Source organism: Diceros bicornis, chromosome 26 (genome assembly GCF_020826845.1).
Source record: "Diceros bicornis minor isolate mBicDic1 chromosome 26, mDicBic1.mat.cur, whole genome shotgun sequence".
Classification (NCBI taxonomy): Eukaryota; Metazoa; Chordata; class Mammalia; order Perissodactyla; family Rhinocerotidae; genus Diceros; species Diceros bicornis.
In genome coordinates, this window is record NC_080765.1 from 12,553,012 (window position 1) to 12,571,987 (window position 18,976).

General features: G+C 52.7%; 1 protein-coding gene across 2 annotated transcripts in view; it reads left to right on the forward strand.

The window, feature by feature from the left end:
- Positions 1-18,976, forward strand: part of MAD1L1 (mitotic arrest deficient 1 like 1) — a 454,569-nt gene that overhangs the window by 234,708 nt on the left and 200,885 nt on the right. For both annotated transcript variants that reach the window (XM_058569410.1, XM_058569409.1), the window contains exon 12: positions 7,594-7,734. In XM_058569410.1, coding sequence (XP_058425393.1) covers positions 7,594-7,734 — 141 coding nt within the window. The remainder of the gene's footprint in view (positions 1-7,593; positions 7,735-18,976) is intronic.

Sequence of the window (18,976 nt, forward strand, 5' to 3'; positions counted from 1 at the left end):
GCCCAGGGACACTGGAGTCGCAGCACATCTCTGCATTGCCCCCACTCATTTGGGAAGTGACTGGCCAGGATTTGGGCCCAGAAGCAGGCTCGAGTACCTGGCCAGGCTCAGATGGAGGCCAGCTTTCGCCCTGGCACTCGCCGCTGGCCTCCTGCCTCGTGGAGCTGCTTCCTTCTAGAGCAGGGTGCTGGTTTTGGCCGATTGTCTCTGCCAGAACCTCTGCAGATGACCCCTTGGGCCGATGAGTGGGTATGTAGGAAAGAATGGGTGCAGGGCTCTGGGGAAGGTCGGCCAAGAGAAAACAAAGATGCTGAGACCACAGGTGGGAGCAGGGACTGCGATTTCATATTTCTGCTTGTATCTCTTTCCATTTCTTTTTTTTTTTTTTTTTTGTTGAGGAAGATTGTTCCTGAGCTAGCATCTGTGCCAGTCTTCCTCTATTTTTGTACCTGGGATGGCACCACAGCATGGCTTGATGAGTGGTGTGTAGGTTCACGCCTGGAATCTGAACCCACAAACCCCGGGCTGCCGAAGCGGAGTGCGTGAACTTAAGCACTACACCACTGGGCTGTTCCCCCTTTCCATTTCTTTTGGTGACTCTGTGTGGTGGGAGAGGTCATTAGAACAGGGCTTTGTAGCTATTTAGAGTCATAAATTTCATTTTCTTAAAAAAAAAAAAAAAATTTCGCGGAGTGACTGAGTTGAGTGGAGGTAACAGACTTGTTGAGCTGGATGGTGGGGTGGAAGGAGCCGGGGAGGAGGTGCCCACGGAGAATGTTCCCCTCGTGCTGAGTGGCCCCCGCAGAGTCCTTCCAGAATGGACACCAGGTTTGAGTGGGCGGCCAGGAGATTGAATCCAGCCAGCGGCTCTGGCAGTGGAGGCTGGGAGGTGGGCATCATGAAAATGAAGGTAAGTGAGGGTTGCTGCTTCATTCTGGAGGAGCTGAGGATGCGCGGAAGCTGGGTTCACCTGCAGCTCTTCTCGAAAATGGAGGCGGGTGGAGAGTTTGTTAGGAGGGGGCACCTTGCACTGCGTGTGCCGCCCACCTCCTGGGTTGGGGAGGCACGAGGCAGGCGAGGGCCCCTGCCAAGCTCTGGGACCTTGGGCAGACCCTTCGTCTCTCTCGCGCACTTCTTCCCCCAGGAGTGGGCTTGTGGATCCCTGCGTGCCCACCTGCCTCACTGGGCAGGAGGGTTCCGAAATGGGGGTGTGCTGGGCAGCAGGAGGGGCTGGCCTTTCCCTGTCCTGCTTGCTGACTGTCCTGGCCATTGTCCCAAGCAGGCGTGGTTGTCGTAGTTGTCATAGTAGAAGAAATAACAGAATGGTCGTGAGAACCACAGTGACAGCCATGGACACTAATATCCACGGAACAGCCGGCGAGCACCAACCTCTGCACTGACGCGCTCTATGTGCAGTGCTGTGTTCAAACTTCGCAGTGACCCCAGGGTTCCTTTGCTCTCTCCATTTTCACAGTTGAGCATCCTGAGGCTCAGAGAGGCCAGTTATTTTTCCTGAGGTCACACAGCTAGTCAGTGTGAAGCAAGGATTTGGGCCAGGTAGGGCTAGAGGCTGCAGGGCTGGTCCTCCTCCCTCATTTGTGCTCCTTTGGGGGGCTGGCCTCCTTCAGGGTCCAAGCTCTCATCCGGGCGCTCTCCTTGTGGGCTCTACATCTTCTCTAGGCTGTGGCCCTCCCTGCGCTGGCCCTGGGGTCTGTGGCTCTGCATCCTTGTCTTCGTGGCCTCCCTGCTCTTCTCTCCACGGCCCCCTCCCACGCCAACGCCTGAGGCTTGAGGCTTCAGATTTTTCCTGGAGAAGGACGCTGTGCCATGAGGTGGTACCTCATATATACCCAGCAGGAGGGCAGGCCAGAGGGGGGCCAGGCCTGCTCCTCTGCTGTCATAGTGGCGTGTGCAGAAGTACCCCCACTGCCCAGGGGACACCCCTGTCCCCATGTGTGCCTCTTCAGCCTCTGCATGGGATGCGTGTCTCTGTCCTGTGGTATTTATCAGCATCTTTGGGGCTGCACTTCAAAGCTCAGGGTTAATTACCCGCCCTTGGAGGACCTGCTGATTGTGAACATGCTCATCATCTCTTCCTCTCCTGCAAGGCTCTCTGGGGGCTGCTCATGCTGTGCCCTCTGACTGGAGTGCCCAGGGCCCTTCCCCAACTGCGCCCAGCCAGGAAGCCCAGGCCTTCCTAAAGCCTCTGGGACCTGTGGTGCCCACAGCCTTCCCTCTGAGGACCTTCGGTGTCTGCATGCCTTCCCCAGCGCTCAGGAGCCTACAGGCCTGGTCTGTGGGCCCCCGTGTGGAGCCTGCATTTCACCTCTGCCCATCTTCCCTGCAGCCCCACCCCCTCCCAAGCCTAGCATTACTAGAGCAGAGGGTTAGTGAGAGTATGAACCGATGAATGAATGAAGCAGGTTCCAGGGTAGCTGGAGGTTCTGGCAGCCTGTGTGGATGCACTGAGTGCTCCTGGGAGACCCCTCACACCAGCAGGGGCTCCCCAGAGGGTCTCTTCTGCCAGTGGCAGGAGGATCGGGCCTGTTAGGGTCAGAAGCATCGAGAAACACCCCGCCCTGTGCCTGCCACCTTCTAGTGAGCAGGAATATCGAGAACTTGGTGTGGTGAAGTTATTACACACACGTGCACACATGCACATACTCATGCACATCCACATTCACACACACACATACACACTCTTAGCTAGAAGCCTCCATCTTTCTGTGTTCTTGCCTCTTCAATTTATTCTGTTACCCATCTGGGTTTTCTCATCCTCTTTATAGTTCTAGAATATTGTTCTCCCTGTCCACAGCTTTGCCTCTTCACCCAGAGCCATCGGATTCTGGAGTTACACGAACCTTTTCCCATGGCTGCAGAAAGGGCTGACATCAAACCACATGTGCAGGAGGATCCTCCCTCCCTGCCTATAAGTCACAGCCTTTCAAGAGCTTATAACCTGATACAGGAGAAAATCCCCCTGCCCCCATCACTGAGTCCCCCTGTCAACCTAGAGCTATGTCAGGCCTGGGAGACGAGTCGTGAGTAAGACGTCCAGGTTCCTCCCTCCTGGGGCTGGAGTTGCGGAAGAGAAGACCAAGATGCAGACAAGCAGGGGTGTGTGCAGTGAGGTGTGCTGGGTAGTATGGCTGGTGGGGCTGGACCTGAAGGCGGAGAAGAACCAGACCTGTTCCGGGGAAGAAGTTTCCACACCAAGGGGTCAGTCAAACTGAGGCTCTGAGGCCAGGGTGGGCTCAGCATCTTTGAGGGACAGACGGGAGGCAGGGGGTCCTTTGCTGTTATTGAGGACAGGGCTTCCCAAATCAATCACCATGGGAGCTGCAGGCCTGGGTGGGCCCCGGAGCCTGTGCTTCTGACCAGTCCCACCCAAGTGATTGCTGCGTGGGGAGTTGGGGCGAGGCATGTTCCCTGTGGATGTAATTGGCAGTGTTTGCTGATGGGTTAGATGTGAGGGGGTCCTTGATCAGACTGCACCGCACCGCCTCTGTGTCCCTGGGCTGTCATCAGCCTGGGTGCCCGCTTCTGGCCTCCCCCGACTCCCTGAGCCCAGCCTTCTCCCTGCCAGGACTCAGCACCCACACGCCCCCTGGATCTGGGGGAGCTGGAGTGGGCACGATTCCTGCCTCGTCCTGTTTGTTGCTGTGCATGTGTGTGTTCAGGGACAGTCATCCGCCTGCTCACGGAGTCCATGCTCGTGCTGCCCAGGTGGGCCTGGGGCTGCAGGGTTTGCCCTCTTCCTGGTCATTGGCCGGCCAGTACCCATCCTCCCTATGGGGCTTCAGACAAGCGACTGTGCACCTCTGCACCTTAGTTGCCTTTCCAGAAAGCTGTGGCCTGGACTTGATCTTGACTCTTTCCCAGCTTTTTATGTTGTCTCTTTCCCCACCACTTCCCAGCACCACTGAGGCACTCCACTCCCTGATTTCCATAAAAGAAGAAAGCATTTATTTGCCAAAATCTCTTTCTTCTCTGCCATCCTCAGGTTCTGGGCTCTTACAGAGTATATTCAAGCTTCCAGAAGAGCCTATCCTGTCCTTGGTACTGACCCGGTCGCACCTACAAGCCTGCAGAGCTTAGAGCTGCTCAGGAGGTGGGGCAGGAGGACTGTGACAGGAAGAGAGAGTGTGTTGAACTGTGTGTCTTGGCATCCTGTCGGCCCATCCGGAGAGGCCCAAGGCTGGACTCCCTGCTGCCTACTCCAGGGAGTGGCCCTACCCTCGTCCCCAAGTCGGGCGTTGTCTTGAACCCCCTGTGTGCAGCTGGTGGCCCGGGGACCAGGAGCGATGGGTACACTGGGCGCTGGTCCGTAGGATGTGTACAGATGCTCTGCCGCCCAACTGGGCCTGTCCAGCGCCAGCCAGGAGGCTCCGTCTGCAGGGCTGAGTGGGACTTTCTCCATCTGGTCCATCTCCTTGAGGCCTGTGTGCCGGAGGGTCAGTAAATGTTACCCTAAATGCTTCAGCTGTGGGGAAAGTGGGGCTGGCTCATTTGCAGACCGAGGCTGGGGCTGGTGCATGTGGAGCAGGGTCTGAGTGTGGCCCTCGGATCTTTTGCACTCCTCTGGGTGCACAGCCCCACGTGGCCAGGCCTGTGGTCGGGGGGCCCTTCTGTCGGCCGCCCCTGCCCCTGCCCCTGCCCCACAGTCCTTGGTTCACTTATTCGTACGTGAGACATTGTTTCCATGCTCTTCCTGTTGCCGTTAATTACGTGACAAGCAAGTGTGATTGCCTCTGGAGAGGACTGTTCTGCACCGAGGAGAGGCGCTCTCTGGACACTCGCCTTGTGTGGGGCTTCTGTGCACAGGCTGGGCGCCTGTTCACGCAGCGATTAATCGCCGGCATTTGCTCAAGTGGAAATGAAACAAACTTTACTGCAAGTGGAATCAGTCATTAAAAAGTCGTTTTCAAATCAAACCAGCACAGTCCTCGCTGTTTTACTACTAATGACAAAACAATTTCTTTAAAAGGTACAAACAACAAACTTTCAATTTTGCATTTTCCTCTTTGCCAGTGTTGCTAGCCTGGAGATGTGATGGAAGAGAACCGTGGTGAAAGGCAGCATTTTGGAGATTTATTGGTCAATAAAGGAAACAATTACAGCTTGTTTGCGAAAGGAAGTCCCCCTCCCCGGCCCTTGTGTGGCATCGGTGCTCTGGTAATGATAACTCTGGTAACCAGCTTGGAACCATAAAAGTCAATGGGAAGATATAGGATTTCAATAAAATTATGACACTCGATAAACCTTCCTGTGGAAACAAATTTTTCCACGGATATGTGACCAGTTCCAGTTGGATTTGTAACTTTAATTTCTCAGTTATTGAATTTTTTGTCATCAGCTAATTATGAAGTCCATGCTGGGGCGATGGCCGAGTCAGGCTTGTGAGCACGGGAAGTACCGAGCACAGCGGCCGAGGGCCCGATCGGCTCTCTACGGAGGACGCAGAGGGTCATGGAAGCCCACCCTCCCCGGTCTTCCTTCAGTCTCACCTGAGAAGGAAGGGCCTGGGTGGGGGTGGGTGGATGGTGTCGATGCTCGGGTAGCAGGGCAGTTGGGACGGTCTCTCCCCGTGGCATAGTTAGGCCTCAGCCCATGGAAGCACCAAGCAAAAGAATGCCAAGTGGAGGAGGACCTTGTCCCCAACACCTGAGGGGCGTTCCCTGGGGTCTCGCTCCCCCTGTCTGTTTCAGGTCCATGAATTTGCCTTTGAGCCAGTGCTGGTACGGGCTGACCCTGCAGCTCACCTGGATGCCCTGTCCTGTGGAGCTGGGAGCTGGGAGGGGGCACCTAGCCGGGTCGCAAAGTGAGGCTGTGCCAGGGCTGGACTGACCTTTCTCCAGCAGCTGTCCCAGAATGTGTGTGCTGGAAAGGGATGTGCCGTGAATACTGGAGGTGCGTTTGCTGATGTGGATAAGATCGTTCTGCTGTTGTTGGATTATTGTGTGCGCCAGGTGCTTCATCCATAATGGTATTGATCCTCACAGCCGTCCTTTGAGATTGGCTGATTACCCACCTCGTTCATCAGGGAACGAAGGCTCTGGGGATGAGAGCACTGGCCTCAGCTGACCCTCTTCTTCCTGGGCCATGCCGTCCCCAGGCACAGGTCACTGAACTCTGTATCTTGCTCCCCAGTGTGGCCCACACACCAGAAGCATTGACGTCTCTGGGCGCCTTTTAGAAATGCAGACTCTCAGGCCCGCCCCCCCAGACCTGCTGAATCCAAGTCAACATTTAACAAGCCCCCCAGGATGTTCCTATGCACAGGGGTGTGAGAAGCAGTGCTCTAGGAAACCTGGGCTTTCTGTGGGGGTGAATCTTCTCTACTGTGCAGCTCATGGTGGGTGTCTGTCCGTGACAGTAGGTGGGAGGAGTGTGGGGCAGGAGGAGGGCAGGTGCTGGCCTCCAGCTCACTCCTGGGATCTGTTAGGGACAAGGTCTCCTCCGTCCACACTCGGGGTCTGGGGCTGGAAGAGTCCAGTCCTGTGGTTTTAGGCCCACAGTTGGGGTGGGGAGAAATGGTGGTGGGCAGCCCTTGGGGAGTCAGAGGCTCCTTTCCTGGTGCTGGGTGCCTTTTATGCAGGCCTGTCAGAGCAGCTTAGTTCCTGGACCCAGGGACACCTTGGTCTCTGCAGACCTTCTTCCTGCTGGCCTTGTGGAGAGCTTTCTCCCTTGGTGAGCATCTTAGGAAGGGATCTTCCAGTCCTGGCTCAGGAGGAGCCACCCATCTCTCCTAGGGCCCCTGACTTCCTGGCTCACGCTGTCAGCCTTAATAAGCCTTTCTAGCAGGGCACCCCTGAGCAGTGATTCTGTATGGCTCCAAGACTTTGTCCTGACGCTGTGTGGTCAGTGTGTCATCCCACAAAACCTGAGCTGCACTGTTACCCGGCACCAGCTTTTGCCCAAAACACGGAGGAAGGGTGCCGATGTGGCTGGTGCTGGGTGACATGCTGCAGCCTAGGGTTGGGGCTCAGGGTTCCATGAGCTCTGTGAGAAGACGAGGAGCTTGTTGAGGCCAGAGCTGTTTCAATGGGGATCCTGGGACCTTTCAGGGAGCTTAGATGGATCTCTCCTCAAACCTACTTCCTGGCCTCATCCCATTGATGTTTTCCTGGGCCTGTTTGATGGAACTCAAGAATTATATTGACCCAGGACATGGGGGACACAGCAGACTCAGGGAGGGGTGCACACGCCGCTGGTCTGTGGGTTCTGTGACCACTGCAGGTCTCTACAACTGCTGTAGCTTGAGACCGGTGGTCAGGGAGAGCGCCCAGACCAAAGATGGGGCCGCAGGCTCGCTGGGCATTGGCCGTGCTCGGGCTGCTACTCCAGAGCAGCTGAGGCCTTGTCTTGGTCTCAGTGGGCTCTGTTGACATCGTAAATCAGACGCTGCTAAGCATTCAGCCTCAGCTCTTTGAGGAGCCTTGTGAGGGACCCCCTACCTGCTGGCATGCCACTTGAACTTGATCCCAAGCCCACACTCCTGCTCCTGTCTCTGTGTGGCGTCTTCCCTCACACGCGTTTCTCTGGTGTCACGTCACCACCCTGGGCCTGACCACCTGTCCTCTGTGTCCACAGGAGCGAGATGGCATGCGTGCCATCCTGGGGTCCTACGATAGTGAGCTGACCCCGGCCGAGTACTCGCCCCAACTGACGCGGCGCATGCGTGAGGCGGAGGACATGGTGCAGAAGGTGCACGCCCACAGCTCGGAGATGGAGGTGAGTGCAGCCAGCTGTCCACCTGCCTGCCCGCCTTCACCACGCGGCTTCGTGCTCCGGTCCCGTGGCCAGGAAAGGGGGCCCACAGGGGCTGCGATAGGTGCTGCCGCGCGCAGACCTTCAGTCCTGATCTTAGATGTCAACTCCATGCTGCACCAAGCAAATCATCATAAATATAGGTGCACTAATAGCCATTTCATTACAACACTTTTGGTTCCCTATGAAGCATTAATGAAGAGAGATTTGCAGGGAAGCCTCTCTGACACCTTCAGTCGTCCCTGGCATTTTTTACATTGAGAGATTCCTCCTGTCTGTGTGCCATATGCACGCTAATCAGTTCATTATGAGGCTGACAGTTGTGGCACCTCCAGTGCCATATGTTTGGGTTTCTTGTATGTCAGGTGATGAGGGGCCGTCAGTGACCTCAGAACTGATGGACCAGCATGGTCGCCCTCCCTTATCTTGTGGGGCCTGCACATCTGGCCCACAGCCCTGAGGCTCACAGCACGGGCTCAGCCCTCCCCCACCTCGCAAAGGCAAAGGCTTCTGGCAGACTGGCACCAGCTTCCTCTCTCCTCCCTGTCTTCCCCTTCTTGAGCCCTGCCTGCAGGGGGACCAACTCGTCCGGCCTGCACAAGACTGTCCCAGTGTCAACAGAGAAAGTCCCTGACTTCTCCCGTTTCCGTGGTCAGCAGTGCAGCAGGTGGTCACCCAGCCTTCCTGTGTACCTCCTAGAGTCAGGGGAGAATTCAGGGAGGTGGAGATGCCACAGGCTCAGCCAGCTTCGCCACCATGACTGTCTGCTCCTCTGTTGTGATCATTGCCGTGGAAGCTCACACGGCCGGTCCCAACACAGGGCAGGAGGTACCGGGCAGAGGAAGGGTGAGGAGCTGCTCCCCGGCCCTAGTAGCCACCTTCACCCCATCCACGTTGGGGCTCCTGTCCCTGCCCTGTTTTCTCCTGGACATGGGCCCTCCAGAAGCAGGCCAGCCCTTTTTGCTGGCTTCCTGCCCTCCACCCAGGCGACAATGACCCCAGATCTTCATTGGGATAGAGACCCCTGCCCAGAGCTCCTGCTCCCTCAAATCCTCTGTCTGATGGCTGGGGGTTACCCCCGGAGCCCACTCTCAGTGCTTTAGACTCTGGCTATGCTCATCTTCCCAGCTGCTGGAACTGAGGCCAGCCCCGGCCCTCCCTGCAAAGCTGTCCTGGGACCAGGGGCCTGTGACTCTTGCTCTCTGGGGTTTGTGGAGCAGGGCTGTGTGTTTCTGGCCGTCTGGTCCGTTCCCGCATGCCTTCTGCACCCTGTCCTGCTCAACAGGCCCCATTTAACTCCCACGAGGGCCCCACCTGGGCCTGAGCTGCTGTCTTGGGGAGGATCCAAGCCTAGGGAGGTAGCAGCCAGGCCTTTCTGGGCCTGGCCAGCTGGTCACTCTTCTCTGGTCTTTTGGGAGCATCAGCAGGCAGGTGGAGAGAAGCTGACAGCCTTTGGGTGTTGGGAGTTGGCAGCCCCACCGCCTCTGGAAGGTGGAGGCAGTGGTTGGATTCAGTGTGCCCTGGGGGTCACGCCTGGCCCCCCCGCCCGGTTCTGCCCATAGGCCCAGGTCCACTTGGTGTTGAGAGCTGTATGCCTCCAGGCCTCCACCAGGTGGCAGCAGACAAAGCTGGCCCTTCCTGCTCCCAAGTCCAGGCCAGGTGGGGTTGGGGCTGTTGCTCATTGCCAAGACCCAAGACCCCTTCTCGTCTCCTTCCCACCCCTCTCTCGAAACCTGTGCGGGGAGGAGGTCATTTCCTCTCTCCTCTGTCCTCCTCTTCCCTTTCCCCTCCACCCTCCCCTGGTCTTCCTTCCTACCCCCCGCCCCTAGTCATCCTCTGATTCGATCTATATCTGGCACCCCTGTGCGTAGGCCCTATGTTCAGGAAGGCCCCAGGCCCTGGGAGCTCCCAGCGCACTAAGGAGTCAGCGGGACTGGACGGCCACATGCAGGGGCTGTGCGTGCCGTTTGCCCAGAGCGAGTAAAGGAGCTTGGCTGGAGAGAAGCTGCCTCCATGGGAGGTCAGGGAGCACCCCCTGGAGGGGACAGTGCCGGGTACAGCTGAGGACGAGGGGTCCTGGGTGGGCTGGGTGTGGATGCCTGCCCCATGTGGGATCCGCAGTGATCCTTCCACGAGGACCCAGTGCCCGATGAGTCAGTTATGTGCTGGCCGCACTGGGGAGAGTGAGCCTTTGCTCTCAGGGTTGGTTATTGGGTAAGGACAGGGCGTGGAGTTTGAGGGCCCACGTGGGGGCTTTTAGCTTTTCCAAGCTCTCGTCCCTTTTTCGGTGATGTACATTGTCCTTGTAGAGAGGTAAGGTCACTCACACTGCCACATGTTGTGTAGTCGCTGAATGAGGAGTGGGACCAGGTCTCTGACAGCTCAAGTGTGGGCAGCCTGCATCGCTGGCTGGGCCCTAAGGGGTTTCTCCCAAACACTTGAAATGTGACAGAAGTGACATGTATGGGGAAGCACATGGGTAGCAGAAGACTTTTCTCTACAGTTTCTGGAGGGTGATACCTTTTTAAATTGAGAACTTGCATGAAGTACTCACCTTGTCCCTGTGCATTACAGCCAGCGGCCCCAGCATCGCGTCACTGGCTGACTGAGCTCCCTGGAGGCTCCCAGCAAGGTTGTCAGGGGGCCACCTCGCGTTTAGCGTCGTGGCCATTCTCACCTGGTTTCTGAGGTGGCTCCGTGAGCATCTTGGAAAATGTGCAGCCCTTAAAAGGAAGGGTCCAGCCTCGATCAGGACCTTCTCTCTTGCCTAACACCACTCAGGCACACAGCAAGTACCTGGGAGCGCTTCCTTGCTCTCGTGTGGCCCTGGGGCCACCCCATTCTCCTCAGCATGGATGCTCGTCATCCCAGGAGGAGGTCTGAGTTAGGGAGAACGTGGCTCTAACTTTAGGAACTAAACCCTTTAGCAAGCAAAAGGAAGGGATTTGGAGAGGAGTGGGGAGGTCTTGGGCTTGGGAAAGAGCTGGGACGAGCTCCAGATGAAGTGGATGTAAAGGTCGCAGTGCCCGCCGTGCCCAGAGCTGCAGTGCCGACAGCACTCCAGGCCAGTTACGCCAGCCGTGAGACCCGGTCGGCACGTGTGGAAGGAGCAAGGAGCTGGTCAGAGGACCTGGGGCAAGTCCCGCCTCTCCTCCTGTCACCTTCTGTGACTGGCCTCCATCTCTTTACTACAACAGGCTTGGTGGGCATCCTGTGCCCCCAAAGTGGGGGTGGGTGGGCGGAGGTTTGGCCATCGTGGGGACTGTCATTCTCTCTGTAGACCAGGAGGAGGAGAGCACCTAGAGGCATTTCGGGGTTCTTGGTTAAGGCAGAGGGAAAGACTGTAGACAGGAACCCCCAGCAAGGTGGCAGATGGGTCATTTGATGTGGAGGTTCCTTGGGAATCGGGAGGTGAGGAGAGAAGGATGAAGTGCCACTCTGCTGGGCCTGGGGCTGGGGTCTAAGTCTGCTCTGTTTGCAGTTTGCCAGCCCTTCTTCCAGGTTCGGGAGCCTCATGGAGATTCCAGGAGTGGGTGGCAGAGCCTTGCTTTAAGGCAAAACACCAAAACCTGGAATGCTGGCCTGACTGACCTTCAGTCCCAGCAATTTCCCCGTCGAGCTAGGAGTTGTTGTGCACATCCGAGTGGCTCGAGTAGATCCGTTGATGGCGGGCGGGCGGGCGGGAGTGTGAACGTGCGGGTGGGGGAGGCGGTGCATGGAGGAGCAGGGGTATTCGTTCTCTTGATTCATGTTTACTGAGCACCTACTCTGGCAGCCTGGGGATCCCTGGCCCAGACCCTCTTCCCATCTCCAGACTGACCCTTTTGTGGGGTCAGGCCTCTGGGTCAATGCTGCCCACTGTGGGGCAGCTCAGACACTGGGCGCCCTGGGCCTCTGAACCCCATTTCACCCCTCTGAGGCCCTGAGCAGCCTTCCAGACCCTCTCAGATTGGCACCTATGTGCTAATCCTCTGATAATGATAGTGGGGGGATGTTTGCCATTCGCCTGGTGCTGCTGAGCTACGGGCGCTGAGCTGCAGTGCTGGACGCGTCTCCCCTCCCCTGCCCTGCCCCGCCCTGCTTGAGGGCATGGGTTGTCGTCTGCACTTTGCAGTTGAGGAAACTGAGGCCCAGATGGAGGAGGGCGGAGCTGAGACCCGTCTTTCTGACTTGACCGTGGCACAGCCTGCTGCTCAGTCGACTTCCCCAGGCCCATCCTGGACTGCTGATTCTCTCAGCTGTGGGGACTGGGCTCCAGAGAGGAGCCCGAGCCCCTGTCTGCCCAGGCCCTGCCGTTCCCCCTACTCACCAGGCTTGGCCCCCTCAGCTGCTGCTGCACGGCCCACCAGACCTGCCAGGCCAGGGGCTGCCACCTCGGCTCTGCCTTCCTGCTCCAAGGGGGACCCTTAATGGGCAGGGAGGCCCTCCTCCTGGGCCACGCGGGACGTGGGCAGAAGCAGGTGCCTGTGCTGCTGCTTGCTGGTTCAGTTGTGAGGCCCCAAGGAAGGGAACCAGCTTGGAGACGCCTCAGGCTTTGACCTCAACCTCTAGGTCACAGCAGCCCCACGCTGGACCCTGGACCCTGGACTCTGGACTTTCCAGGCTTTGGGAGGGCAGGTTTTCCTAGTCTTGTTTCATTAAACAGTAACATTTTACGTATCAGAGACAGAGCTACCCACACTTGGAAAGCTTTAAAAGCAGCTTTGAGCTGCCTGTCAGAAGTTTGTTCACTGAGCATCATCTGTTGACACATAGTAAAGAGTTACGTAACTTCATAGAACTCGATGGCTAAGGGTTCCTTCCTACCTGCCAGATAGCTCATCCATCATTCGGCCGAGAGGCAAGCACCGTTTGGGGGGCTCACGCTGGCTCAGGAGGAGCAGCAGAGCACCGGTCGCTCCCTGGTGAGCCCCAAGGCCGCCCGTTTTGTTCAGCCTTCCTAAAGAGCCACGGGGGGGGCAGCGAGGTGCATGCTGGGAAAACGCCCCCACAGCCCACCGGGCCTGATTACGGAGATGGATTAACTCAAGTAACGAGGACATTTGCCTCCCTCGCCCGCCTGATGTATCATGGCTGGTCTAGAAGGCAGGGTCCGGAGGACGTTGAGAGGGAGAGGATGTCATTAGCCGTGTGGGGGGTCAGGGTGTGCCTGATGGGCGTTGGGGGTACTTCTCTCTGCCTCTCCCCACCTCCACTGATTTCTCTTTTCCTTCGTTTCCAGTCTCTGTCCCTTAGCATCCTTATTTTCTTTCTGTTCTCTCTTCATGTCTGTCTCTTTATATCTTGTCTCTACCTTGGCCTCTGTCTCCACCCCAGTCCTCTCGCCAAGCTCCTGTTTCTTCTCACTCAGGGGTCAGCAGACTTTGTCTGTAAAGGGCCAGACAGTCAATACTGTGGGCTTTGCGGCCACATGGTCTCGGTCCCAACCCCTCAGCTCTGCAGTTGTAGCTGGAAAGTGGCTGTGGCCATCTGTAAACGGTGGGTTTACTGTGTGCCAATAAAACTTAATTGGCAAAGTAGGTAGGGGGCTGGATTTGGATGCAGACTGTAGTTGTCAGACCCCTGTTCTATCCCCTCTCTTCCTGGGACCCCCAGGACCCTGCTGCCTGATGTGAGAGCCACATCACGACTGCCCAGGGCCTGGCCTTGCCCTCACCCTCAGTGCTGTGAGCTCTCGACCAGGTTGACCGGCACTGGGCCCCACGGGGCCTGTTGAGCACTCAGTGTGCTGCCCTGCAGGCGCCCTCACACAGGTGCAGGTGCGGGGAGAGGGTGGCTCCCCCGACCTCCCTGTTCACTGACAGGAAGGGGAGGGAGCACAGGGGTGGGCACGGGTAGTTTGAGAAGCTCATCGGCTTCTTTCAGAGTCATTACATTTCACCCATTTAGCTTAATCAGTCAATTCTAATGGGGAACATGTTTTGATTCTGGCAAAAACATTTCATTAAAACAAACTGGAAGTGTTGAGACTGGGAGAACCCCAGTAGCCTGTCTCTGGTGAAGTTTGTGGCAATTTGCATGGATTTTATTTATTCCATTTAATAAAACGGCTGCAGAAGTTGGTAGCGTATGTCACGAATCCTCCTCTGTCGATGGAGCTATAAATATGCAGCACATGCCACCTTGATTGAACATATCAATCTGATTTGTTTTTCTAATTTATTTAATTAAAACAGATTATAGTGCTGCTGGCTGCATGGAGGTATGTGGACAGTCCCAATTTTGGGTTACAGTGGATCTGAAATAATTTCCGACTTCCAACTCAGGGGAGAATGGGCATCACCATGCATCCATCTCCCTCTCCCCCCGTTACACGTGTGAGGGCTCAGACAAGGCAGTTTCTATTCTCGCCTCCTTGCATGGGTAGCTTGGCTTCAGGAAGAACATCAACTTTTGAAACGTAGGTCATTCACCAGATCCAGTTTCTTTCTTTCTTACAAATGTATGTATTTACTGCTCCCCTCATATAGTGAACTTGAGATGACTCTCCTGTAAAACACACAGATAAAACAAGATGAAGAGTCTTGAGACAGAGTTACAAGATAAGCAATATATTAAAGAGAAATGGAAAAAGGAAGGAAGTTAACGGGAAGAAAACAACTCCAGAAACCCAGGCGTGGGAATCCTCTGCGGTTGAACATGGTGTCTGAACGTGCAGAGACACGGCACAGATTACCCTGCTCTCAGCACCAGCTCCCAAACTCAGGACAGAGGCGTCTGCATAGGAGGTCAGAGCCAAAAGGCTGGTTTTCAGCAGAAAACAGTGGCTTCTGTTTATTGAGCTGTTGTGTTGTGCCAGATTCTTTACGTGCTGTTTTTGGTTTAATTCTCACAACAGCTCCAGGAGGTGTGAATTACATACCCATTTTATAGATGGGGTCGATGATTCTCTGGGAGGTGAGGTGGTTAAAGCTTGTAGAGGTCCAGTCATTGTCCTACCAGCTTTACTGAGGTGTGATTGAAAAATACAAGTTGTATATGCTTAAGGTGTACAGTGTGGTGTTTTGATATTTGTATACACAGTGAAATCATTATCACAATCCAGCTAATCAACACACCCATCACCTCACATTGTTCTTTTTGTGTGAGAGCATGTAAGATCTGCTCTCTTAGCGTGTTTCTAGTATATAATAAATTATTATTAACTGTAGCCATGGTACATTAGGTCTCTAGATCTTATACACTTTATAACTGAAGTCTGTCCCCTTTGACTAACCTCGCCTGCGTTCCGCTGCGGCGGCCCAGGGTTCGCCGGTTCGGATCCCGGGTGCACACCGACACACTGCTTCTCAAGCCATGCTGTGGCGGCATCCCATATAAAGTGGAGGAAGATGGGCACTGGTGTTAGCCCAGGGCCAGTCTTCCTCAGCAAAAAAAAGAGGAGGATTGGCAGATATTAGCACAGGGCTGATCTCCTCACACAAAAAAAAATGCCATTGGAATTTTGATAGGGATTGCTTTGAATCTGTAGATTGCTTTGGGTAATATGGACACGTTAACAATGTTACTTCTTCCAATCCATGAGCATGGAATGTCTTTCCATTTATTTGTATCTTCAATTTCTGTTGTCAATGTCTTATAATTTTGAGTATATAGATCTTTTATCTCTTTGGTTAAATTTGTTCCTAAGTATTTTTATTGTTTTTTGATGCTATTGTAATTGGGATTCTTTTCTTTTTCAGATAGTTCATTGTTAGTGTATAGAAATGCAACTTATTTTTGTATGTTGATTTTATATCTTGTAACTTTACTGAATTCATTTATTCCAATAGCTTTTGGTGGAATCGTTAGGATTTTCTATATCTAAGATCATGTCATCTGCAAAAAGAGAGAGTTTTACTTCTTCCTTTCTGATTAGGATGCGTTTTTTTTGTTGTTGTTGTTGTCGTTGTGATAACATTGTTTTATAACATTGTATAAATTTCAGGTGTACATCATTATACTTCTGTTTCTGCATAGATTACATCATGTTCACCACCAAAATGCTAATTACAACTCATCACCACACACGTGTGCCTAATCATCCCTTTTGCCCTCCTCCCTGCCCCCTGCCACCTTCCCCTCTGGTAACCACCAATCCAATCTCTGTCTCTATGTGAGTGTTTGTTGTTTTTATCTTCTACTTATGAATGAGATCATACGGTATTTGACCTTCTCCCTCTGACTTATTTCGCTTAATACCCTCAATGTCCATCCATGTTGTCAGAAATGGCTGGATTTCATCGTTTCTTATGGCTGAGTAGTATTCCATTGTGTATATATACCACATCATCTTCATCCATTCATCCCTTGATGGGGACTTAGGTTGCTTCCAAGTCTTGGCTATTGTGAATAATGCTGCAGTGAACACAGGGGTGCATGTATCTTTACGCATTGGTGTTTTCATGTTCTCTGGATAAATACCCAGCAGTGGAATAGCTGGATCATATGGTAGTTCTACCCTTAATTTTTTGAGGAATCTCTGTACTGTTTTCCATAGTGGCTGCACCAGTTTGCACTCCCAGCAGCAGTGTATGAGAGTTCCCTTCTCTCCACATCCTTTCCAACACTTGTTTCCTGTCTTGTTAATTATAGCCATTCTGATGGGCGTGAGGTGATATCTCATTGTAGTTTTGATTTGCATTTCCCTGATAGTTAATGATGTTGAACATCTTTTCATGTGTCTGTTGGCCATCTGTATATCTTCTTTGGAGAAATGTCTGTTCAGGTCTTTTGCCCGTTTTTTAATTGGATTGTTAGTTTTTTTGTTGTTGAGATGTATGAGTTCTTTATATATTTTGGAGATTAACCCCTTATCAGATATATGGTTTGCAGAACAATGATTGGGTCAACGAAGAAATCAAAGAAGAAATCAAAAAATACCTGGAGACAAATGAAAATGAAAATATGACATGTCAAAATTTATGGGAAAAGTGGTTCTAAGAGGGAAGTTTATAGCAGTGCAGGCCTATCTCAACAAATAAGAAAAATCTCAAATAAGCAATCTAACAGTGCCCCTAAAGGAACTGGAAAAAGAAGAACAAACAAAGCCCCAAATCAGTAGAAGGAGGGAAATAATAAAAATCGAGCAGAAATAAATGAAATAGAGACTAAAAAAAAAAAAATAGAAAAAAGTAATGAAACCAAGAACTGGTTCTTTGAAAAGATAAACAAAATTGACAAACCTTTAGCTAGACTCACTAAGAAAAAAAGAGAGAAGGCTCAAATAATTAAAATCAGAAATGAAAGAGGAGAAATTACAACAGACACCTCAGAAATACAAAAGATTATAAGAAAATACTACGAAAAGCTATATGTCAACAAACTGGATAATCTAGAAGAAATGGATAAATTCTTAGAATCATACAACCTTCTAAATCAAGGAGAAATAGAGAATTTGAATAGACCAATCACCAGTAAGGAGATCGAAACAGTAATAAAAAACATCCCCAAAAATAAAAGTCCAGGACCAGATGGCTTCCCTGGTGAATTCTACCAAACATTCAAAGAAGACTTAATACCTATCCTTCTCAAACTCCTCCAAAAAATTGAAGAGGAGGAGAAGCTTCCTAACTCATTGTGTGAATCCAACATTACCCTGATACCAAAGCAGACAAGGACCACACAAAAAAAAGAAAATTACAGGCCAATATCACTGATGAACATTGATGCAAAAATTCTCAACAAAATACTAGCAAATTGCATACAATAATACATTAAAAAGGTCATACATTGACCTTGTAAAAGGAGTTAGGAAGTGTGTCTGCACTTTTTGGAGGAGTTTGAGAAGGATTGGCTTTAGTTCTTTAAATGTTTGGTGGAATTCACCAGGGAAGCCATGAGGTCCAAGGCTTTTGTCTGTTGGGAGGTTTTTTATTACTGATTCAATCTCCTTACTCGTTATGGGTCTGTTCAGATTGTCTGTTTCTTGGGGCAGGCCCGGTGGCGTAGTGGTTAAATTCGCACGGTCTGCTTCGGTGGCCTGGGGTTAATAGGTTTGGATCCCAGGCGGGGATCTACACACCACTTGTCAAGCCATGCTGTGGCAGGGTCCCACATACAAAATAGAGGAAGAGTGGCACAGATGTTAGCTCAGCGATAATCTTCCTCAAGCAAAATGGAAGGAGGATTGGCAACAGGTGTTAGCTCATGGCTAATCTTCCTCACACATAAAAAAAAAACAAAAACAAGACAGATTGTCTGTTTCTTTATGATTAATTCTTGATGGGTTTTATGTCCTAGGAGTTTATCCATTTCTTCTAGGTTGTCCAATTTGTTGGTGTATAATTAATTGTTCATAGTGGTCTCTTATGATCCTTTGTATTTCTGCGGTGTCAGTTGTAATGTCACCTCTTTCATTTCTGATTTTATTTACTTGAGCCTTATCTCTCTTTTTCTTAATCTAGCTAAAGATTTGTCAATTCGTTTATCTTTTTTTTTGTGTGTGTGTGTGAGGAAGATTAGCCCTGAGTTAACATCCGTTGCCAATCCTCCTCTTTTTGCTGAGGAAGACTGGCCCTGGGCTAACATCCATGCACATCCTCCTCTACTTTATATGGGACGCCGCCACAGCATGGCTTGACAAGCGGTACATCAGTCCACTCCTGGGATCTGAACCTGTGAACCCTGCTCTGCTGAAGCAGGAGCACGAGAACTCAACCACTATGCCACCGGGCTGGCCCCTGTTTATCTTTTTAAAAGACCAGCTCTTAGTTCCATTGATCTCTTCTCTTGTTGTCAGGGGTGATCGTCTGAGTCGATGTTCTGTGGGGGGAAGGACAGCTGAAAACTGCTCCACCACCTTGCTGACATTCGGATCTGTCCCTTGTTTCAGGTCATCCTGCTGGAATGCAGAGACTTTGGGATTGGTCTCTGGTTGTCTGACTTCAAATTAAACTGTGCGCTGATGGTCTGAATGGCCTAGAGGACTTGTGAAGACACACATCTGCTGGGTCCTCTCCCAGCTCTGTAGGGGAGTTTAGGGGGCATGGGGGCTGCACTTCCCGCAAGTTCCCGGTTGATGCTGCAGCTGTGGTCCCAGGCCCACACTGTGAGAACCACTGCCTGTAGCATAACCACCTGGGCTGTTAAAGGGGGTGGACTGAGCCCAGGACAAGGTCCAGGTCTCCACCGCGTGAGTGCCCACTGTGGCCCTCTGAGCGCCTTGTGGGGCCTGCACGCTCTAGGTCTGAGAGAGATATCGGCTTCTTCAATTGTCAGTGGGTCC